Source organism: Anguilla anguilla, chromosome 14 (assembly GCF_013347855.1).
Source record: "Anguilla anguilla isolate fAngAng1 chromosome 14, fAngAng1.pri, whole genome shotgun sequence".
Taxonomy (NCBI): Eukaryota; Metazoa; Chordata; class Actinopteri; order Anguilliformes; family Anguillidae; genus Anguilla; species Anguilla anguilla.
In genome coordinates this window covers 11,818,450-11,842,738 of record NC_049214.1, presented here as the reverse complement: position 1 = coordinate 11,842,738, position 24,289 = coordinate 11,818,450, and the positions used below count along the sequence as shown (strand labels likewise).

The 24,289-nt window shown below is 42.4% G+C and overlaps 2 protein-coding genes across 11 annotated transcripts in view; one reads left to right on the top strand and one right to left on the bottom strand.

Moving 5' to 3' along the window:
* Positions 1-8,190, bottom strand: part of ddx4 (DEAD (Asp-Glu-Ala-Asp) box polypeptide 4) — a 15,159-nt gene extending 6,969 nt beyond the window's left edge. Inside the window, exons 1-11 of one of the 7 annotated variants that reach the window (XM_035392377.1) lie at positions 6,672-6,690; positions 5,851-5,934; positions 4,814-4,839; positions 4,519-4,555; positions 3,931-3,993; positions 3,527-3,583; positions 2,963-3,004; positions 2,812-2,838; positions 939-1,001; positions 693-740; positions 459-479 (exon numbers count right to left, since the gene is read on the bottom strand). In XM_035392377.1, coding sequence (XP_035248268.1) covers positions 459-479; positions 693-740; positions 939-1,001; positions 2,812-2,838; positions 2,963-3,004; positions 3,527-3,583; positions 3,931-3,993; positions 4,519-4,555; positions 4,814-4,834 — 379 coding nt within the window. In that variant the 5' untranslated portion in view covers positions 4,835-4,839; positions 5,851-5,934; positions 6,672-6,690. Of the gene's footprint in view, positions 1-458; positions 480-692; positions 741-938; positions 1,002-2,811; positions 2,839-2,962; positions 3,005-3,526; positions 3,584-3,930; positions 3,994-4,518; positions 4,556-4,813; positions 4,840-5,610; positions 5,630-5,850; positions 5,935-6,294; positions 6,471-6,671; positions 6,717-7,489; positions 7,594-8,170 lie in introns of those variants that run through there. The other 6 variants (XM_035392376.1, XM_035392382.1, XM_035392379.1 and 3 more) reach the window with 6 other exon arrangements.
* slc38a9 (solute carrier family 38 member 9) lies at positions 7,702-24,289 on the top strand. 4 transcript variants are annotated; one of them, XM_035392386.1, is made up of 17 exons: positions 7,702-7,866; positions 9,828-9,856; positions 10,604-10,747; positions 13,159-13,288; positions 14,420-14,538; positions 14,755-14,818; positions 14,930-15,023; positions 16,061-16,117; positions 16,370-16,540; positions 16,714-16,773; positions 17,814-18,014; positions 18,361-18,468; positions 19,059-19,165; positions 20,203-20,316; positions 20,607-20,755; positions 21,667-21,756; positions 22,069-22,234. In XM_035392386.1, the coding sequence occupies exons 3-17, from the start codon at positions 10,650-10,652 to the stop codon at positions 22,232-22,234; spliced, it is 1,728 nt and encodes a 575-aa protein (XP_035248277.1). In that variant the 5' UTR covers positions 7,702-7,866; positions 9,828-9,856; positions 10,604-10,649. The 4 variants fall into 4 exon arrangements, with proteins under 4 accessions (XP_035248277.1, XP_035248274.1, XP_035248278.1 ...); XM_035392383.1 differs by having other exon boundaries at positions 7,703-7,866; positions 9,828-9,860; positions 10,606-10,747; positions 22,069-24,289; XM_035392385.1 differs by lacking the exon at positions 7,702-7,866 and adding an exon at positions 8,227-8,275 and having other exon boundaries at positions 9,828-9,860; positions 10,606-10,747.

Below are 24,289 nucleotides of genomic sequence, written 5' to 3'. Positions count from 1 at the left end.
TTATTTTCATCCAAATAAGTTCTCTGAATAACTCATTTTCCAGATCCAGGAATGTAACACTCGTGGTTGGCTACAGACTACAGCATTTGCGTTCTCAGATTTATGTACGGAGTGTGGCACAGTGGGTAAGGAACTGCGCTTGTAACCGAAAGGTCGCAGGTTCGATTCCCGGGTAAGGACACTGCCGTTGTACCCTTGAGCAAGGTACTTAACCTGCATTGCTTCAGTATATATCCAGCTGTATAAATGGATACAATGTAAAGTGCTATGTAAAAAGTTGTGTAAGTCGCTCTGGATAAGAGCGTCTGCTAAATGCCTGTAATGTAATGTAATGTAATGTAATGTTTTTATTTCAATCAACACTGACCAGATGCAAACCACTGGTTTGTGACCAACTTAGTGAGATTATTTGTTAGCAAATTAAGGCTGCCAAGAGGAAATGTACATCAAATAAATACCTTCATCGTAGTCATCAACCCCTGCAGAAGACAAAACAAGAGATACATTTAAATGACTAACTGCGTTTGAAAACACTGCAAGGGTTAGCCAATTCTTAAATGTCTGAACAATACCTTCACGTATAGATGAGTCACACTTAAAAAATACCAGTAGAAACTAAACATGAGTTCAGCCCAAACTGGTCAATGATACAATGTATACAATTAATGACAAAAAATATAAGAAAATAAGACCTGAATTGGAGTCCCCAAATCCTCCACCTCGTCTGGCCCCAGATCCCCCTGTGGGAGACCACAAAGTACATTATTTACATGACAGGGTGTGGGTATTATTCTGAATAATTCAGACATCTATGAACCAGCATTGCTCCTCAGCTTCCCCTCAGTTTCTAGAGCCCAATTTGTTGGCCTACAAAGGCCAGTGCATTAAAGACTTTTTGAAGGAAGCCGAAAGCAAGAAATTCAGGGAAGGGAACTCGCCTCGGCCCCTGCCTCTGCCACCAAATCTCGGGGCGTCCCCACCATTCCAAGAGTTTCCTTCAGCTGGAAAGCAATGAAACATGAAGGGCAACCTTACTGAAGCTTTGCACAGTGCACAAGAGTTAAGCCAGAGACAGAGTTAAAGCCAGAATTAGACAGTCATCTGTCCAAATGAAAAATAGTTTCAAATTCTGTCATTCAATTAAGCATGTAATTTTAAAAGAACACATCTATTAAAGAAAGATGGGCATGTAGTCCCACAAAACAGGCACTGTATGCATTTATTTAATGCATCTTAATAAAGATGAATGTAAGATTAATGTATTTAAGTAGATAGCTAAAGTTGCCACGTCACTGCCCTGGGTGCAAATCGTCGTTTCCATAACATTACTACCCAACACCACAACTATCCAGTTAGTGAAAGCAATCCAAAACTTGCAACTATTTAAGAAAAGGTAAAAAAATAAAAGGCCACTGTCGTCCCAAATGAGCACAGGTGAGAAAAACGAATTAAACTTGCACAGTAAGCGGTACCACTCTGGCTTTAAAACAGTTTTAACAATACCGTTGGTGACATTTTCTTTTAGTTAGCAAGTGGTTGCAATGCCTAAGGTTAGCAGATCACGTCTGTCTAAGCAAGCTAACGTTAGCCAGTAAGAGTTACAGTAAGTCAGTAATCTGAGTAAATATACGCAAAGCAAGTTGTGTAACGTTAACTCGGACAAATGGACAGAAAATGCAGCTGATCTGGCCAGTTATGAGTATTTTTTCTCTGGCATAATGATGTGAGCGAAGGTGGACACAGCAAGAGCGGGTCTAAAATTTTACTTCACTGATTTAATTTAATGCTGCCAGGTGCGGCAGAGGAGAAACAAATTACGACAGGATGTTCATGTTCAATCAATCATTCTGCACTGTGTCCTGAATAAAACCACCGAACAGGCATTAAGCATTAAAGCTCCTACATTGAGCAGATACAATATCCCTACACGGCATGTAGACCACTTTTAAAATCAATAACGCACGTAGCTTAGCGTTGTCATGATCAATTTCTCTCAAATGTAAATGTAATGTAATTTATTTAGGCAAAACAAACTGCTAGCCAGCCTTACATTTAAAGGCAAGGGCGGTGACGTATTACAATACATTTATTTGGCAGACGCTTTTATCCAAAGCGACGTACAATAATGCATACCGAAGGTCATTGGAACGACTACAAAACACATAAGGTACAATACTCATTTTGTAACAGTTATTCATAGCCATGAACACATTAAGTCCAGTTCACACAGTAAACATTACTCTCTGATGGGAGTAGAGGGATTGAAGTGATAAGTGATTAAAGAAAACGTATCTGGCAACACTCTGTCACTCACTCACAAAAATGTAGTTTTTTAGTAGTGTAACGTAAGAAACAAAATGAAATTATTTGCATAGGCTATACTTCATTTCAAATTACCAATGGAATAGGCCACCACTCGTGGTCAAGAAGTTAAGTTTCAAATACATTTTTACCAACAAAAATGGCTCAGATAAACGACAGCAGAAGAAAGGTCACAGCGAAGTTAAGAGTAGGCCAACTAAACTTCAAGAGGTTTAAGAGGTCCAGACCAGGCTAGCTATGCAGAATACGTTACCATAGCGATATATCCTCATTTATAGTGAGTCAGTTTTGTGATACCTCGTTATCTCGCTTCACAGTACACCCCCCCGGTAACTTGAGCCCCCAGATTTGCACCACAATAAACAAAAGCTGTTGGAATAAATATTTAAAGAGACTTTTGTGGTTCAAAACTTTGCCTTGACCTTAAATCTCAAACGGTCAAGGCAAACCTTGTAGTTTACACTGCAAGAAACTTAAAGTATCACCCACCATCATTGTTGCCAGAGTCCTCATTTCCTGTAGTGTGGGGGAAACAAACATTATCACTAATTTTCAGTCAGCTCAGAACGGAGGCACATAAACTATATCCACATTTTGATGTTACAAGACAACTTCAGACTAAAAGAGGAGAAATAAAAACCTGATGCGTTCCTGAATCCTCCCCCTCCCCTGGACCCCCGGCCTGTTGGGAGACAGAACAATGCCACTGAAAATGGAGTACGGTTGGTCTGTTCATGAAGGACAGCGCCACTGAAAATGCAGGCTTCATCATTAAAATCTGTCATTTTTGATAAATTACTCAAAAGTAATTTATCAAAGTGCAACAAAAACATACTTAGAAGATCAAACTGAGTGAAACTCTTACTTCACAAGCAATATTTTCAAAATATATTGCGCCTGCACAAATACACATGCAAGATTTCCAAACAGCAAACTTTACCCCTAAGTGCAGTTTGCTAATTAGAATTCAGAAAATTCTGAACTTCTGGGACTCAGCAAACAGAGGTCCTTGCAAATTAGAGATGCATGTCAAGAACAGAAAGCTATTCATTTATGAAAGTGAATCAGGCTGGTTATTCCCAGAGATTGTGGGAACCCAATATTTAGGCTACAAAAAGGAGGTGTGTGAAAGGGAATAACACATTGGCAGGATTTTAATTTGATTTCTGTAATCATTACGGATGCGTGATAAAAATGAACTCACCTCTACCTCTCCCTCCAAAACCACCTCTCCCACCCCAGGAACCACCTTCAGCATTGTCTGAACACAACGGCATATAGATCACAAATTTACACAAAAAACTAATCTGCAAGACTAAAAAGCTTCACATTTCATAAAAGTGTTCCAAATGAGAGCAGCAGGCTAAGTTTGCATTACGTAGAGTTTGCTACTGTTTATGAACTGAAACAAAAAGCTTCAAAGCTAGGCTTATTTCTTACCCAACTGCACTTTGGGCAGAGAGCAGCCTGGCGGTCTGTGACGTACTACATATGTGAGTGCAGCATAACACACCCTGTAACGCTTCGGAGAAGGTGCAGCGGGTGCAATGAGCAATGACACCTTGTTGCCCCACAAGAAAAGCCACCGACAAGAGTCATGCCTCCTACCCTCTTGACTTCCGAAGCCTTTGCTCTGATAGCCACCACCATTCCATGAGCTCACTCCATTTGCTGAGGGATAATAAAAGGCTCTTTCAGACATGCCTCCAATAGCAACACTTAAGTAGCTGTCAGCATTTTCCCAACTAAAAGACTAAGTAGCTGTCATCATTTTCCCAACTCAAAGACTTATTACAAGGCTTGAGATGCACTGGTTAGAGCCAAAGTGAAGCATTTTATACTTGCAGCACATCTCAAGTAGAAGACCTTGCACATTCTACAGGACACATGCTGAGCCAGGAACACAAATTGCAAAAAGTTCATCATGTTCTTCATGAATTTTTTAATTAAATGAATTCCAGTTTAATTCAGGAAATTGTAATTGACCCAAACCAAAGCTACATGGATATTCATTCAAGTGCACAACTGAACACTGCACTCAGCAACTGAAAACTAAACCACAGGTCTGTATCAAAGTGAGCAAAGTTTGCATCACTATGCATGGAAAATATATGAAACAGTTTAAATATAGACATCAGCTCAGCTGTATTACTGGCAATGTCATGATGCCACGCTGTTAATTGTTGGTGAACTTACAGTTATTTGATTGGTAACTCCCTGTAGTTCCAGTGCCCTGCAAATAAATAGACTCAGGTTACGGCACAATAAAAGACCCACTGTAAAGCAGCAAATAGCTGTGCTTTCTACTATTTTTTAAAACATATTTATTAAAAAATCTTTACCATGTGAATTAGTAGTAAATACTCATGTCCTTGTGATTGGCAGTAATTTCGCAATCAGCTAACGTACAGACTTATAATATGGCAGGGCGGTTTTCATAACGCTCGTCATACAGGAGCAGTTAGCAGTTATCCAATAGATCTCTACCTACCTCTTCTTCCCAATCATCCATGGTTTCTGTATGTGTGGAGAAGAGCAAACATTATTCAACCAGACAAAAGTTTTTTAAAATATATATACTGTAACTCATGGCAAATGTTACAGTGTTGTGCCATACGGAAAATTCAATTCCACCAAATGCATTTTAATTGCATTTCAACCGCATAGTAAGAATCTGCGGGTCATAGCCAAGCACATGGTAAGATTTTTCTGCACGGCTAGCTAACCAAGCAAGAATTCTGCTGTGCTACTGAACGTGGATAGTTGTAAAATCACAACGGATTTTTCCTGTTTCTTTTGCAATTAGACTTAATTGGTGGCTACCACGCTAGCAAGAACGTATCCATGTAAACTCCGAGCTGCACAGAGGAAGCCAAACCTGGTTTTAAATTTAAAGCATATTTAACAATAGGCATCTGGACTGAGCTCACGGCACCTTGCAAACGAGTCAATTAAAAAGCGCTAGCGCCATCGGCTTACCCTCTTTTGCTTGACCGCATCGGTAGACCAACTTGGTTAACTAAATAAGATACTGTTCGTGTTAGCCAGCTTGGCAACGAGTCTCAAGTTGACCATTGGACTACTATGAAACTGTAATGTTACCAAATTATGAAATTGTTTACTTACTCAAGTTGCCTTAACTGCTAATATTAGAGTTTCATAAATGGCTCATACCTAACAAGTTACGGCCTATGCTATGAGAAGGCCTACACAACCTAGCTAGTTCAACCAGTTAGCTTATTACACTATTTTATCATTTTAATATGCCTAGGACGGTGTTGTACTCACCATTTACACTTTCAAATTCTATAGACTGTAAAAGTTAAAATGTGTAGCATGTAAAAAAATCGACGTCGTTATCTTAACTAGCTACCACTAGCTATAGCTATTATACCGTATAGGAAGGGTCAAAATGCAAGGATGGAACTAGTCTGAGATGGTGTGCACATTTTTTCTATGTTTTTAAGAGAATGAAACGGTGAGAAATAGTTAATAGAAACGGCCAAAAAACGTATGAACTAGTGTTACCTCCCGAAATATCCGAGGAAGCTCAACCGCGTGGCGTGTTTCCAACTGACGGCTACCCGAGTAGTTACTGCTCCAAATTGTGGACTGAGAGCGGGAAGAAAACGAGCACAATCATTGGAGGAAATGGCGGGAATTTTTTTCTCCCACAAACCTCGTCCCTTTCTACCAATCGAACTGAGTAGCAAGGCTGTCCTGGAAACAGAACGACGTTGAAAACAATTTGCTGTAAAATAGCCCCGTTTTATTATGCGACATTAGTCAGCTTTACAGGTAGCCTATTATTTTTGACCAGGAACGGAGCATGAGAAATAATTTCCACATAGATTGTGGTTTCTACGGCCCAATTTTTGAGCCTGAAATTCAGACTCTAGCATCAAGCTGCTGATGCACCATCCTCATCTGTTAAGCAATCATTAACATTTTAAAATAATACCCCGATGTTACCTGCAACATCTCAATTAGTCAACACTGTGTAGTGCTGCGTCTGATGGTTATTCAAACACCCATTTCGCAAGTTTCTTCGGCCGTAGTGTTATCTAGAAAAGGCTACAGAGTTCGAGAGCTGATGGTCCCATACACGCCTTGCAGGTCACACCAATTTGCTGCACCACTTAGAATAGGTATTTCATTCTATCAATTATCTTGGTTTTATTATATCGTTCGCGTTGTCATGTGTTTTTAACTTTTTTTAAGTAGCCTACAGTCGTTCACAAACTCGATCCTGGGGTTCACCTGTAGGCTTTGCTGGTTATTTTTCCAAAAATAATTACAACAGCCAGAATTGTAACAAGATGTTTCTCATGTATTGAGGAATTATTTACCCTATTGAACCCACATCATGACCAAATAGCTATGCATGCCACGAAGAAGTCCCATATTCACATTGTGCCATATTGCAGAAAAATTACATAATGGATAAATATATTTCACTGACCAAATTAAGAGTGAGAACAATCAGTAGGCTCCTAATTGGTGAACTGGCCACTGTTAAATGACATAGCAGGTGATAACGAGCCAAACCTGCATTGCGTTAATGAGTTTATAGGGGGAAATTATGAAACGACTTAAACACGTGTTCAACAATCGAATTAGGAGGCTATTGATTCACCAGTCTTGTGACCAAGGAATTGCGTGGAAAAGCGCTTCTTGTCACATACCGCTAATTAAATCAACCGGCAGTAAACTGCATCGGATAAATGAGCTGTTTCAACTTGTCGCTACACAAAACACTGCACAAAAATTTTATTGCCAGTCATTTCGGTGTCAGCCCCCTCCGATGGTGTCACCCGGTGCTGTCTGCACCCTAGTGACGCCTCTGCTTTATAAAATCTTTGCGACTCATTCGGATCTCGCTGTCTCAGAAGTCACACTGAACAATCTAGTCAGTAAAATAAATTACTGCTCGCCTGCCAGTCAGCATATTATTAGAATCTACTTGCATTGTGAGGGCGGAAATGAACCGACATTTCCTTCGATATGCAAAGCGTAGCCCCCAGAACGAAAGGTTTTTCAAGCCAAACACTAAACAGTCAGTTTTCAGTGAATATTTATTGACAGGCGACTTGTTGATTAACCCAGGAAAATAAGTCTGATCCAACGGCAGTCATGAAATTAATTATAATACATAATGGTCACTCACTACAAACACATAATGATTAGTTGATCTGCTCAGCGCCTTCTCTACATGGATGCCCGTGGGCGCGCATCTGCACGTGTAGATCTGATGCGGGTGCATGTATTCTCTCTTTCTTTTTTCAGCCCAATGTGTCATGTGACCTACATTATTAAAGATCAGCAAATCTGACGAACACAAGACACAGTATTTCTATATGTACGCTGGGTATTGTAGTACTTTTCATATTCAAATTCGCAACAGGGACCATTCACTCACTTCAGGTCCCACAATACACAGCGGTTAGGAAGCGTGTGCGGTTCACGTTCGAATTGTTCCATTTCCAAAACATTGCTTGCTGTTTGTGAATTGCAAGTTTACTGGCCTGAGACTGTAGCTATCCGGTAGGTAATTTAAACTACTTCACACACTCCGTTTCAGAGTAAGTACTGTTTAGTTCCTCAGAACAAGTAGGTGAAATATGATTTAAGACTCCATAACAATGTCTCGGATCGAAAAAAAGAAACATTTTAGTCTGCTGTTTTGCTAATCCATCATACCCACCGGTAGCGTACTGTTAGCTACCTATGTAGCTCGTAAGCTAACAACACAAGTAGCGCTAGTTGACGAGCCCCACTTGCTAGAAAATTGTAGGGGAAATTAATCAAGTTAGCCTGGAAATCGAATTTGATTGGTCATTATACGAACCTACAATTAGGTGTCTTCTTTAACATTTGCCTTCCAGATAGCAGTCAAACTGATTACACAGAATTTGATTATTTAGCTAGCCAAACATTTGTGCGCACGGTGAAGGTAAATGTTTCCCTACGCACTGAACTTTTTAGGCTAACCACCTGTGTTCGTGATCATAATTCCTAATTTGGCCGTACATTTCGCAGGTGACATCTGACGAGTGGATAGTTGGCTAATCATGCTACCTAATGTTAGTTAGTAGCTAATTATGTTGATCAATTTTCTTTGCGGCGTTACTGCTTTTGCGTCATTAAAACTTTTGGGGTGCATCAACAAATTAAATAGCTAAATGTGCTACGAATGTTCAAGTTGAATAGTTAATTTTAAATGTGTGTTAAAGTGTTACCTACCGTTAATTCGTGCATATGGAATGGACCACCGAAAGCGTAGCCGGGAACATGACTTGAGTAGCCCGTCGTTAGTTTGCCACTTACCACTTTTGAAAAGTCATATTTCTTATCACTGGCGTACAATATAATTCTTTTATTTGTGTATTTATACATTTACCAACACTCTGCTGTAGTGTCTTTGTTTTGTTTATGTATTATTCGAATTGTTCAAATGTTAATAAAGCGGTCATTGATACCTGCTTCTGTAGTTCTTGACGTTTAAAATAGCTTACGATTTTTTTGTTCAAAAAACCAACACATGAGCTCTTAGGGTTTTTTGGTGGGACGTTTACATATGTTTTATTACATCTAAAACCAAAATTAGGCAATGGCACAGATTACTTCGAGATAACATCTGCAACCATACTTTGTTGAGTACGATCGTGACGTCACTCCATAAAATTGAATGTGTTGAATGTGACTGTCAATGTCACGGCTTGCTTCTCCCACTCGGGGAATTCAGGGAGGTGCTGTGAATTCTAGCAGTCATTTCTTGGAAGTGGCGAGTAGGTTCCACACGTTTTCCTACTGCTGTTTTCCAAGAGCATGTCCACACTGTCCTTAGATGATTTTTAAAACACGTGATATTTAAGCTGGAGTTGAGTTTGTGCAGTAACGATAAGAGAAAATTAATAGATGAAAAGTACAGACCATATTTCAATTTTTTTTGCATTTTATTATCAGAAGTTACTTTGTATTAAATAATTTATTATTTAGTTTATTGTAGGAAAGGGCTGGAAATGAAGAATTCCTCAAAATCATTGATCACATTGTTAATTTTGCAGTGGACTGTGCCCTTGCAGCTGGTTCTGGATTGGGTAGTGTTGCTTTATTTAATCATGAGTGATGGGTCACTACAGCAGATCATCATGGTGGTGTTTGACCCCAGTCATCTTTTGTCTTTAACAGCTGGAACTCTTCACTATTCCAATATTATTTTTTTAAAATGCATTACAGATGTGACTGGCTGTATTCTATTGAACACAAGGTTTTTCAGACCCATGTAATGAAATTGACTGCATGTATAATCAAAAGGTATGGACATGCTGCTCATTTTAAATTGCATGTCTGCTGTTAGCCTAATTGTTTGGCCACATTTCCCCAAGCTTGGTCTAAATACAAGCATTTTAATCCACTTACATGGTGTGCAACAAAGACTTCCTTTGAATCTTTTTTCTTCTCTTTTTTTCTTGAGTCAAACCTTTTCTGTTCCCCTTTTATAGGGTGACGTTTGGAGTGGACACAGTACACAAAAGGTAATGAATTGCCTTTCTTAGTTATGCTTATTGTTACGTTTAGTAAATCACCATTACATATTAATAAAAATATCACTACTCTGGGTGCATAATGGATTTCTGTGACTGATTCTGTGACTTACGTTTTTTATGTTTTATTTTATTTTTTTCAATAAAGGAGTACTTGAGTTGGCGTGGAAAGATGCATTAGGTTATTTTTATGTCTCAATGTTCTTGTTTCACAACTCACAAGAGAAGGATTTTCAGATACCCACATACCTGCAGATCTAGGAAATTTGGCTTGTTTTAAATGGGTATTTCTGAGGGATTCCTAAAGTATTCTGGCTGTTTCCTAAGGACAGTAGAGGCAGTGAGCAGTGACTGGCTCATCAGTCTTTGGAAAAGAATCTTGCCACTGTTGTTTTTCCCTCTGCTAAGGTCAGGTCACTGTTAGAACACTGGTGTGAGCTGACCTTTGACCCTTTCCTCAGTAAGTCAGCTTTTTGATCAATGATGGATCATCTCTCTGATAGAAACCATTTGTTTGTGTGTTGCCCTGGAAAGACAGTGGCATTTTATGTCCTGATGTGGTCAAGCAGTGATGATAACACAACATTTGCAGGTTTTTTTTTGGGTAAGACTCACCAAGTCTTTGTCCTCGTTGTTGGACTTTTTGAATACTGTTTGTTAACACATCTATATCTCTCTTTCAGATAGCCTTTTTATCGGTGGTATTTTGTGAGAGAGTATCTTCCTTTGCACACAGGTAATGATTTGTAAATAAAGTACTGACCCAGCCAATCAAGAATCATGGAAGATGACTGGAAACCACTGCTGGCCTCAGAAAGGGCTGGAGAGGGCTACACAGATCGCGGTGTCATGGACTCTCTAGACCCAAAGTCGAAAAGGTAACGCACTATTTTCAAGAATTCTTCAGACGCATCAGTGACTACCCACATTGTTCATTTTTTCTGCTGCACTAACTGTATCTGAGAAGCATTGTACTTTATGCTTGGTTTTTTCCTCAGTGATGTTCACAGCTTTATGCGTTGTGAAATGCCTATACTTCAAGGTGATAGTGGTGTGTTGAAAGCTGTTTTGGTTCTCAGGTATTTGGAGCATTGCTCCTAGCATTGACATCGTTTACATATGTAGTGTACAGAATGTTCTAATGGCAGTGTAAAGCAAATTGCCAATATATCTGAAGAATGGTTCAGTTTTACATTGGTAAGGAAAAGTTCTTAGCAGGGACAAATAAAGTTCTATTTGTTTTCGCCATGTCTTCATTTTTATGGCAATAAAAGTTAATCTCTGACAATTCTTGTGAGCAGTATTGAACCGTGATAATTTATGAGTGGTTTATATTGATCCATCAGTGCCATTCAGCAGGTTTTTGTGTTCATCTGATCATTATGTGCATCAAAATGCTGCAATGATGCTTGTGCACTAACTGGAGAGACCACCTGATCTAGAACTGCTTGAGTGGGGACAGTGCATTTTACACTGATAAATGTCTGCTTTATTTGGATGAAAAATGGGTTTAACTGACAGCACAAGGTGAGGAGGCTGGCTCTCAGTACTGTCATAAACTGAACAAAGTTCTTTACCTGACACCCGTGAACCTTGATGATTTAAAGGCACCTATTAAAACTCAGCCTTTGTAACAAAGTGCTGTTCGTGCAGTTTTAAACCACGGGTGAGGTTGTAGACAAAATTAATGTTTCATAGAAATACATGGATTAGCCTGTGTTTTAGACATCTTGCTCATCTTCGGGTCCTTAGACCTGTGATGGAAGTGCTGAATTTGAATGAGGTTGTTGGCTGCGTGCGTGCCACTGCTACACGGGTTTGAGTCCCGGCCGGCCGGATCCTCTCTGCATGGTGTTTGCATGCTCTCCCCGTGTTAATGTGGGTTTTCATTGAATACTCCAGTTTTCTCCCACAGTCTAAAGACATGTAGGTTCCAGGGCTTCCTTACAAAAGAGGTGTCAATCTCAATGTAACTACCCTCGTTAAATAAAGGAGATATGTAATTAATAAAAAGCATGGGAAACGGCTGTCAAGATCTTTCTATACACAGACTGTTTACCGGTTATGTTTTGGAGCCATCCTTCTCTCTGTTGCTAATGTCATTGGTCTTCAGAAGAAAAATAATTATCAGCTGCTGTAGAGGGTCACAGCCTTTGAAGTCCCCTGAGTTCTCCACCAACATTGTTAGAAGCCTCATCAGTAACAAGTCGCTATGAATTAATCCCGTCTGGCATTTCACAAATACTAAGCAGAAGGCAAGATTATTAGAAGAAGCACTTGGGGTCTACTTATCCCTAAACAATTACTTCCCCACCCATGGCCTCTTTTTTTTTTTTTTTTTTTTTTTTTAAAGCAGGAAATCGGAGGGCTATTTTTAGCTTGGGAAATTTCTGGAGCCCTACGGGCCCTATGGCAGTGGTTGGACCAAGCGTGGGATGCGCTGGCCTTGCAGAAATGTTTTCGGATCCGCCAATACTTGCTGTCGGGAGACTCGTTCACGTGAATAGATGATGTGGGCCTTCGTTCAGGCCTTTTACACTGCTTTATGAAAATGCTTTCAAGGGGCTGATGCAATTGAACAGAGTGGTTGTGTAACGAATCCAGCCCCTTCCAATGCCATCAGTTGCTGGGTGTTTTTGGGGTGGGGGTGGAGGTTTGCGTTTTTTTTGTTTTCGGAAGTGGTTTTTGTCACCACTTGAGAAATTTTGAAGTGTGTCAAACATCATCATTCCAGCACTTCCAGGTGCACTGCTCTAGAATCCAGTGTCATATAACAATGTCGACAGCCAGCGTTGCTCATGCCTGCCAAAGATAATTCCTCCACTGTTTTGGGATAACTTGTGATCAAAGCCTTTTAAGGTGGGCCTGCCTTCTTAGTGTTGCTGCAGTCCAGGTTGTGCCCCACTGTCCTTGCTGAGGTCACTTGAGAGACCACTCCCCCATATTGGCAGGACAAGGCAATGTTGCTAATTAGGTTTTGTTCAGTTATTTAACCGTTTTCTTGGTATTTCTGCTTTTAAAATGGTTTGACAATCACTGACCAGCCACATTTCTGTCTGTGCACACCAACAGGCTCACAGCGGAAGAAAGTCGAAGGGCCAGAAAGTAAAAATCCTGCCACGTGTTTCTTCCACCCATGAATTCAGCCAGATGATTTTACTTATTAATTCTACTTCCTGAATGAAGAATTGTGCTAATGAGCAGATCCAGCGGATTTTCCCCCTCTGCGGACCAGTATGTTCCACAGTGAGCAGTGAGTCATTTTAAAGGCCTCTCTCCTTTCTCTCAGGCCTTTCCACGTGGAGCCGCGGAACATCGTGGAGGACGACGTGCCGGAGAGGGTGTCGGCCGAGGCCTCGGTCATGAGCAGCAGAGTGCACTACTACGGCCGCCTCACCGGCTCCTCTGACAGATTACTGGTGCGCTTCACTGTTCACTTAATTGTCCATATGGTCCACTTGTATAGGGAGCTATTGCATTTGCTGAAGCAGTGCAAGGTTATTTTGTTGTGCCGTGGCAGTAATGTCTGCACCAGGATGTGGGCTCCCTTCTGGTTGGCTTTCTGTGCCCACAGTACCATGTGACATAGTTGGGTACAACTTCGTATTACAGGTTTTTTGCCTCTTCACTTTAGTAAGGGATGTAGGTGCTTACAGTAGGAAATGACTTGCACTCAGGGGCTCAGCTTTTGCTCAGCCTGGAGCCTGGTTTTGTGGGATGGCTGGAGTATTGCAGCCAGTCAGATAGATGAAGCAGAGCTGTGTAGCCAATATCATCACAGGGCCCTTGCATCTCATGGACATGATTTTGATTTGCCTCATTTCATAGTCGTTTGGTGAGTTTGTGTCCAACAGTAAATTCTTTTGATGGCTGTTTTCTGTTCTTTATGATCATTATGCGCTTCATTAAACCATCTCACTGTCAGTGGTACTGCCCGCGCCTTTTAGTCACAGATGCAGACAACATTCATCAATTTTCATTCTGCCTTTGAACCATCTTAACCGTGATGTACGTAAACTCAAAAGTGTGATGCTTGCAAATCTGCAGGAATCGATTCCTCAGTGAGTTGGTTTGCATTCAGAAGCATTCTGATCAAGGATTGGGCCACTGCTTTACCTTTAGCACCTCTTCCCTGTTGTGCACGGGGGTAATGTAATGGGTACTTGGTGGCTGTGATAACACATTGACTTGTATTTAAAAAATAAATAAAAAACACACACATACACAGGAGCTCCAATCATGGAGTACATTGATGACAACCAATAGAACAAAACTAATCAATGGCAGCAATTGCTGGATACTTGCCAGCAATTGCTGGATACTTCCTGGCTGCTAACCAGTAATTCCCGTAGAGATCCCTGGAGTACAAGAAAGAATCCACCAGTCAGCAATCTTCTGTTTGTTAACAATGAACTCTATGTTCTATTAGTATGCTGATATCACAGTTGTCATACCCCTTATCCCTGGTTTTGGCTCTCCATTACAGTGTACTCATGGTAACGGTGTTCATTCTGGAACATTCTTTCATTCGGATTGGGTCTCTTTGCCAGGTTCCTCCAGATCACGTGATCCCTGCTCCAGGGGAGATCTATGTTTACAGTCCACTGGGAACTGCGTTCAAAGTGCAGGGAGGTGACGGGACAACCAAAAACCCCAGCATTGTTACCATGTAGGTATCCTTCTCCCCCACGTTTACACACAGACGGAATCCATACTCAGCACAGTCTGCCACTGTTATTCACAAGCATATGATAATTGAGTTCCCAGTTTACCTGATAAAATTCAGGAAAAGCGATTGTAGCATCATGGAGGTTACACTGAACACTGCCCTTTATGTCTGAGGCGTTGATGAATTAAACATTAATCTGTGAATTTTCCCGTCTAGTTTTGCCATATGGAACACAATGATGGGTACTGCTATACTGAGCATGCCTTGGAGCATAAAGCAGGTAAAATGCATAAACCTGATGTGTGTGTGTAATATCGTATATCGTTCAGAATAACACAGAATGGACAGGGCTTGGCTGCCTCATCCCTCAGTGATTTCTTATCTCTTTCAGGCAGGGTTCACCTTAGGCATAATCATCCTGATTTCTATGGGCTTATTGACACTGTACTGCTGCTACAGAGTACTGAAGTCTCCCAAGTCAATACGTAAGAGAACATGTCTTTCCCGTTCATTTCACTCTGTTTTCTTTTTCATTTCTCATGTCATTGGATTTTCACCCAGGTGCAAGTCATTCTCTTTTCTAAAAGTAAAAATGTGGTTAATTTCAGCAGTAGTGTGAGTATTCTTTAGTCGCATTAAAATGCACATTTAAAAAAATGTAAAGAACACTAAGGTATTTCATTTAATAAACTCGCATGCGAGCAATGTTACTGTTTTTAGGGGTGGTTGGGGTTTATCTATCGTATAAATTTGTCGTGACGGTGAGAAGGCGGACGGTGAGATGACGTTGCGTGTTGGGTAGCTCACTGTGGGGTTTGGCTGCACGTGTCCGGAGGGTCACATGCGAGTGCCACTCCGGACCGAGCAGCGCCTCGCGCTCCATGTCTGTGATTTGTGGCCACCAGCAGTGAAGCAACTTTTTTGGAGCAGTAGGGGTGGGAGATAATGGGAGATAACGGCCTGAACAAACTAGATTTAAATGTTAAATTTTCATTCAGACATTCAGAGAGGAAGGAAGTGCTAAAGATTAAGTCAACATTTGATAAAGTTGGCCAAGTTAAGTGGGAAAGCAAACAATTATATCACGATCAATCCTCTTCTCTCAGTTCCACGTCCAAATCAGAAGATTTATTTAAACTACACCTCACAGATTCTTTAGTTTCTTGCAAACCGCAAACCATTTCTTTGAGCAGCGGTTTAGCTGAACTGAGCTATTCTGAGCTGTATTGCATCAATATAAAGTGATGTCTTTATGGGCCTTGGTTGAACATTAAAGATGAGCATTAAATGGAAGACTTCAGAACGTCAAATGCACTGAACCTTGGTCTCGCACTGTTTGAACTTGTTTTCAGAATGTTAACCTAAGCAAGCACATAGCAGCTATTTAACCGAGCAAAATGAATAACATTTTAACAACCAGAAGAAAATGTTTCTTTTTAACTCTGGACCCATTTCACACTTGTGGAAATGAAGGCTTGTGTGACTTGTGCTGTCCTTCCCCTTCCTCTATTGTCTTCTGCAGCCTCTCCAGGCTGTGGTGTGGGCCACGTCCCACGAACATATGTAACTAGTGTAACAGGTCAGCATATTAACCCTGCGAGATGTAAGATCACAAGTATGTTATTAGAATGTTCTTCATTGAACATTGTAATTCTAATGTAACGATCACTACTGGCAGTTGAATGTAATGGAGTTCCGGAACACTGACTTAGAATTTTGAAAGAAAATAATTCCAGAAACTTACTCTTCAAAGGGTTAAAGGCCTGGATCAGGCATTCTGACCTTTGTGTTTTCCTGTTTGTTCTCTGTTTGTGCTCTGTTTGTTCTCCAGAATACGCAGATACCTCAGACTGGGAGTTCCCTGATGTGTGTAAATATTACTTTGGGGCCGTTGGCCAGTGGTCCAGCCTGCTGTTCTCCATGGTGTCCCTTATCGGTGCCATGGTGGTCTACTGGGTCCTCATGTCCAACTTCCTGTTCAACACGGGGAAATTCATATACAGTAAGTTATGGTCCATTACAGTGGTGATCGTTTGTGCGGTTGCATTCGAAGATCCACATTTAATTTTGGCTACACGTTATTGAAACTGCATTGAAAGTGTACTTATTTTGCCTTATTTGTTAGCAGCACAGGTCTTTTTTGTAGAATCTTAATGATAGTTTGCTTCTTTCCAGACTACGCTCACAATGTCAGCATGGCAGATTCGGAGTTTGGGACCAACGGAACGGAACGAGGTGAGAGCATGTTTAATAAAAGGTCTGATTAAACGAAATCACATGCACACCTCCAGTCAGTCACATTTTATTCAGAGATAATTGTCAAAATGTGTCAGTAATGTTAGCATAAACTCTGATTGGGACAGAGAACTAGGTGTGTAGGACAGTGGCATCAAAACTGATGACCACACTGTATCAATATTTAATTACAGACCATTTAATTATGTCCATACAATTTGTACATTTGTGTAGCTCAACAGTGCACTGCAGTTTAATATAGTGCAATACTAAACTGGTTTGATTCCAGATGTGACCTGACGAGGTCACAGTGGTTTGGGTCCATGCCGAATTCCTGTTTCATTTGTTAGTCATCTTGTTGTGATGCAAATGAATGAGAAACCATTGTGCTCAGTATGGAGGGTTTCCAGTTCTTGGAGAAGAAGCAGTTCTGCAATCCCAAGAGAACTTTCCGAACTGTGGGCTTGAAAGACCTTTTATATAATTTGAAGTAAACAAGTAAAAACTGTCTGGTATCACAATGAAAGTATGTATGACCAGTGTTTTTTCATCAGAGACCAAGCAAAGTTCTTTACTGTCACAGCAACTTGATGTAAATTTATAAAGCAACTGGTGGAGGTCGTGTGACAAGCAGGTGTAGGAAGTGTGATAGGCTGGAGGACAGGTGGATGGAAGGCGGTTTGATTGGCAGGTGGAAGTCATGTGACATGCCGTGTAGGTTTCGGGACAGGCAGGTAGAGGCGGTTTGATTGGCATGTGGAAGTCATGTGACAGGCTATGAGGGTGTTGGGACAGGCAGGTGAAGGCAGTTTGTCAGTGATACGACATTCAGGCAGAGAATGTTATATATATCATTGGAGAGAAGATGGTAGAGCGCCAGGCACAGGAGTTGGTCATGAGGCGAGAGAGGGAGGTACTGCCGCTGGAGGGCGGAGCTACACCAGAGGCGCTAGCTGTTCATAGCGCAGTGCAGCCAGGTGGCTGTGACGAGGCCCCGCTCTGTCTGAACCTCGTGGCCCCGGGTTGTCCTCTTCCTCCAGTGATCTGCCCTTTCCCCAACGAGGACCACGGGAACAACTGCAGCGTGAGCCTGTTCTACCTGAGCAGCAACGGCACGGGGGCGCCCCTGTTCGACCGCTGGTGGAGCAAGACCAACACCGTGCCCTTCTACCTCATCATCCTGCTCCTCCCCCTCCTCAACTTCCGCTCAGCCTCCTTCTTCGCCCGCTTCACCTTCCTCGGTACGTGGCGGTCCCGCTCTCCCAGCATCCTTTGCATCCGTTTAGTGTTTGCCACGCTGTAAGGAGTTCAGGACAATCGTTCTGCTCTGGTTAGTCCTTTTGGGATAATTAGGAAAGGATTTTATCGAGGTTAGTGCTACGCATATAGACATTGGCTACATGCTTTGATAGCCTTTGCATTAAAAAAAAAAAAAATCGTCTTGAACTGAAAGCAATTGAGAATTTTTCACTACAATTCTTAATGTGTAAAAATTGCAATGTATTACTTTCATTTTTGCTATGATGGAGGAGCTCCTGAATGTGAAGTTTTATCCCCTAAAGTTTCTCCGCTCGTGCCTCTCTTCAGGTACGATATCGGTGGTCTACCTGATCTTCCTGGTCACGCTGAAGGCTTTTCGCCTGGGCTTCCACCTGGAGTTCCACTGGTTCGACTCGTCCAAGTTCTTCGTGCCAGGTACCCCAGTCAGAGCGATGACTCGCTGTCAGCTGCCGGGGAGACGCCTCAGCACTCTCAGTTCTGCATCTGAGGAGGCTTGCAGTCACGCTCATGAACCTCGTCTCTCACTGCAAAATGTGTCACCTCCCCCTCCCCCTCACCCTGGAGGGACCTCGGTTGGTTGCTGGGATTGTTATGATTGTGAGGATAATGTTCCAGTACTTCTGAAGACATTCCCCAAGCGTAATGACCCTACCCAGTGAAAATGTGTCATTTCTCCCACTGATGTTTGTACTGAAATAAGGGGTAAGCAACGAAAGGGAGGAACATATAAACATTAGATTCACTGTGAATAATCATAATCAATGATGGGTTATCATTGTAATAAGAATAGAAATGATGTTGGTGTTAGTATGTAAATCAGAGGAGTACAGTCAGTATGATCAGTGGCTGTGATGCACTCAGAGCCAGCTAGTGAAAAGACACAGAATGGCTAGAAGTGTAGATGTAAGAGTGGTCTTATTTCCATATTTTCCCTTCATGCTGTTATGCCTCCCTGGGGTGTGTTAATGACCTGTTCTCACGTCTCTTTTGAACGCTCACGCCAGAGTTCAGGCTGCTCTTCCCGCAGCTGACTGGAGTCCTCACTCTGGCGTTCTTCATCCACAACTGCATCATCACACTGATGAAGAACAACAAACACCAAGAGAACAATGTGAGTACAGGCACACCTGCTGCTTTACTCCTCCCATTCTAGTACAGCCGTGCCATCGCTCAGACAGAGAATCAGAACGCTGTGAGTATGGTCACACCCGCTGCTTTACTCTTCCCATCCTAATACAGCCGTGCCAACGCTGAGACTGAGTAACAGAACACACTGAGTATGGTCACAACCGCTGGTTTACTCTTCCCATTCTAATACAGCTGTACCATCACTGAGACAGAGAAACGGACACCAGATCAGCTGAGTATAGACATGCCCACTGGTTTACTTTTTACTTTACCGTTTGCTGTTTTCATTCTAACATTGTAATACAGCTCTACCCTACCCTATCTATGACCAAGAGCAACATGTCAATTTAGACCACATTCTTGAGACTTATGAATTTCATGGAATGCAGGAAAGTTGTTACTCATCAGGTGTGCCTTCCTGGATGTTCTCCATAGTTGGATACAGCATGATAAACAATTTTGCCTCATGAAATTAAAATGGGAGTTATTAATATGAAATTAAAATGGGCCCTTGACTGAGGTGTCTTTAACGATAGACTTATTTGCTGAAGAAAAGGAAAATCCGCTTATGCTGGTGAAGCTGTAAATAGCGGTGTGATTTCTTCTGCTGACAAAACAGTTTCCTCCTATCCACTGTGGATTGTGGAGTGAGCATGATCCTGTCAGCCCTATCACTTCCCCTTATGTAACCGTCTTGGCAGCTGAGTCACCACCAGTCACAGCACAGCACACTAGACATGTACTGAAAACTCAGCAGATTCCAGCAATGGAATAATCCAGTGCAGAAATATGTGTTTTTGTTAAACCTGGTGACCTGTTGACCTTATGTTTAGTACACGGTGTTGTCATGTGCAGTGTGCCAGTTTTTATTTTCCTGTTCATTGTTCACTCATCGACAGGAAGGTCCTCGTAAAGATTTTGCCAGCCGAGCGGATAGTTAGGAGGTCCAGGAAATGTTTGGGGAATGGTGGTAGTTCTGCGAGGCCAGGTGAAGAACTCAGAACGTGATTGTGATTTCAGGTGCGGGACCTGTCGGTGGCCTACCTGCTGGTGGGCCTGACCTACCTGTATGTGGGCGTCCTGATCTTCGGCTCGTTCCCGTCCCCCCCGCTCTCCAAGGACTGCATCGAGCCGGTAACGCGCCGTTTCCCATCGCCTCAGCGAAGCGCGTAGCGTAGCGTCCTCGCTTCCACGCTCTCCAGTAAACTGACACCGGAGAAGTAACAGCTGCGCCGCGGCGCTGCTTATTGCTGTCTGCTTTTGCATGCTTAACCAATTACGCGTTGAGACGCGCAGTGCCGGGAATGGGGCGCCTAAATGAGGCGAAACGAGCCCTGATGGCCTTTTCCTGGAAGAGAGAGGCGGGTGTTTCTGCAGCAGCAGCAGCAGCGCAGCTGACTCCCGACTCTCCTCTTGGTCTGCAGAACTTCCTGGACAACTTTCCCAGCAGCGATGTCCTGGTCTTCGTGGCTCGGGCGTTCTTGCTGTTCCAGATGACCACGGTCTACCCGCTGCTTGGCTACCTGGTCCGGGTGCAGATGATGGGCCAGATCTTTGGCAAACATTACCCTGGGTATGGGCACAGGCTATAGGACAGGAGGGTTTATGTAGGGCAAACAATACCCTGGGTATGGGCACAGGCTGTAGTACAGGAGGGTTTATGTAGGGCAAACATTACCCTGGGTATGGGCACAGGCTATAGGACAGGAGGGTTTATATAGGGCAAACAATACCCTGGGTATGGGCACAGGCTGTAGTACAGGAGGGTTTATGTAGGGCAAACATTACCCTGGGTATGGGCACAGGCTATAGTACAGGAGGGTTTATATAGGGCAAACATTACCCTGGGTATGGGCACAGGCTATAGTACAGGAGGGTTTATATAGGGCAAACATTACCCTGGGTATGGACACAGGCTGTAGTACAGGAGGGTTTATATAGGGCAAACATTACCCTGGGTATGGGCACAGGCTGTAGTACAGGAGGGTTTATATAGGGCAAACATTACCCTGGATATGGGCACAGGTTATAGTTCAGGTGGAAATGGAGACTCGTGCACAACAGTCAAAGCTTATAAAAGAGAGAAGGTGCTCTCAGTATGGGACAGTGCATGCAACAAAAATACCCAGACTCTTCAGAGAGACTACCCAAAATAGACACTGTAGCACTCATAAAGTAAAGCACGTTCATTTAAATAAGACTGAGGTTTTTACTTAGCATCTTCTTTAGAATCAACCTGTATGGGTATGGGCACAGACTATAGTACAGGAAGGTTTGTATAGGACATCAATACCGAATGTATTAAGTGTATAGCACAAAACACTTTTTGTGACACTTTTTTAGACACTAAACATGCATAGTGATGATCTTTGCATCTAAACACTGCCACACGGTGGTTGGTTTTTGAATTTCATTGGCTTTAGATTGTAAACTCATGCTGGCTCATGACTGCACCCCCGTCTCCCCCACCCCCCCACCCCCCAGGTTCTTCCATGTCTTCACCCTGAACGTGATCATTGTGGCTGCAGGAGTCCTCATGGCCAAGTTTTACCCCAACATCGGCTCCATTATCAGGTCAGACTGCGCTGTGATGGCCCTCAAAGCCATTACTCACCACTCATGTAGTGCAGGATGCTCTTTGGGATGCTCCTCCATATAAATACTGTTATATAAAATTCAGAAGGGATTTTCCTGCCCTCCCTCTAAAAAAAAAAGGAAAAATTGAAAATAGAAGTGTAAGCTAATTAAGAACAGAATAACGCTGCCGTTGTACAGTAATCTGGTATTTATTTTGGCATTATGAGAGTTAATATAGATGCTGTGGTCGTGTTGCTAAGAGCGGCTGATGGGACTTGTTTGTGAAGGAGGGCCTGTTTGTGTGCGCAGGTACTCGGGGGCGTTGTGCGGTCTCGCCCTGGTCTTCGTGCTCCCCTCGCTCATACACATGATATCCCTCCGCCGCCTCGGGGAGCTCCGCTGGCCCTCCGCCCTCTTCCACAGCTTCCTCATCCTCCTGGGGGTGGCCAATCTGATCGGGCAGTTCTTCATGTAGCTCCGCCTTCTCGCAGCCTCAGCTGCCAACTGACCAATCGGGCAGCTCCTTCGTCAGCTCCACCTTCCTATCACTCCCTGGGGCATTCTGCGGAGAAAATGGCAGTTTCCAGCAGATTATGTAATACTCTTTTGAAAAGGCACATTCTGAAGGAAATCAGGTGTCATTTTTTTTGTAGACAGATGGCTTTTTTGTACATTTATATGAACGGTTTCCAACTCAAATACAACTAGAGCTCTATTTTTTTGTTTTGAGACAAAAATTGTTCAGTTGATTCTGTCACAGCAGGAAGCAGCGACGGAATTGGAAGAATTCCCATGAATCAAAGAACGCGTTGTAAAATAATTTTCGACATTTTGACGCCTCCATCAGATGGACCTTTTCTGCAGTGTGGATTCCTTCAGGCAGGAGGAATGAAGGAAGATGATGCTCAAGCACCCTGATGCTCATATTGGCTTTTGTCTACTCTCAGCCGAATGCAGCGTGTGTGTTCTCAAGTCGTAGATACTATACTTTAGGTCTTAAAAGTAATAGTTCAGCCTCAAAAACAGGGGCTTTTATTTTTTTAAGAATGTATTGGGGGACCTAAGCCGTGGAATATTTCAGCTGGCTGTGAATTCAGTTCTGAATCAGAGCTAAGAAAGAACTGCAATGGAACGGACACACAGATTCATGGGTCCTGTCAGTGCCTCGTAGTGTGTTCAGGATATCACAAGCAATCCGCTCTTGTTAAAACGTGTGTGTCTGTGTGTGTCTGTGTGTGTGTGTGTTTGTAAAAGATGCAGTGATTCCACATAATAGTCTACGGTTATGGAAACTGATTTCCCCAGGGAGTGTTCCATAGTTTTCTCCAGCTGGGAGGTAGCAGTCAGCAGTCGGCTTGACTTGCACCCTCTCTGTATCCTCATACACTCACCTAGATTGGGAGAAGATATTTAGGCCCCTCGGCCTAATCGTGTCCTCTTAACCTTGCCCTCTTTTTCAGTCTAATAATCGTATTTGCCTGGGGTAATGTAGTGGCTAGCCAGTTGCGCTGGCCGGTGCATTAGTGCTTATCGTGTTGTCAGTCTCTTTTCCTTGGGGGGTGCAAATTTGGCCAGCTGGTTTAATGTCCGATGTATTCAGTGACAGACTACAGGGAGGAGCCGGCCGGACCTCAACATGTAGCTCCTCCCACTTCCTCTGCCAGCGGTTTTCTTGGAAGAGCCTGTGTGTGTGTTGCCTGGCAACTTGTGGGATATGCATTATTGTTCAGACCTGTACAAGAAGGGAAAAACTGCCTATACCATATATATATATATATATATATATATATATATATATATATATATATTCCATCTTTATCTTTAAGCGGCAAGTGCAATTGAAACCAATGTAAAGCCATGTTGATTTGAAAGGGGACAAGCGCCATGCATTTAAAGCATGCATGAGCAGTCAGCTATGTATAAACTATGGGTGAAACTTGTATGGGAGACTACAGTGAGTCTCCAGTGCTATCTTTCCCTTTTCTATACGGTAATCATTTGTTCTTAAAGACACCAGAAATGCAATTGGAGGAGATGATGCACCTTAGTACGAATATGATTGGATTAAAGGGAGTTTTTGATTGCCTGAAAATGTGTACAAGTTACCATGTGAAGACTGACATTAGCTTGCATCGTGCCATTTTTTAAAACTGATTTCCATAATTTAAATTCTACTCGAGATCAGTTTAAGTTCTCCAGAATTTGTCTTAAGCTATTTGGTAGTTTGACTGTTTGAACACAAAATATGTGCAAAAATGTTTAGAATGTGTTGGCAGCCAACAGCAGATGGCGCTAAATGATGTCAGCCTGTTCGCTGAGCTACAGATGTGCATATGCAGTATGGAATGCAAAAGTCTTAATATTTGCAGGAACGTGTACACATTGGCTTGCCCTGTCTGAAAAGCACCTATGGATCCTCCCATATCTCAGCGTATCTCGGATCGGTTCAAGTACTGTACATGTTTTTGCTGTGCAAGCAGTGTATTTTACCTTGGAATGTTTGCTTTTAGAATATATCACCTAAAATCTA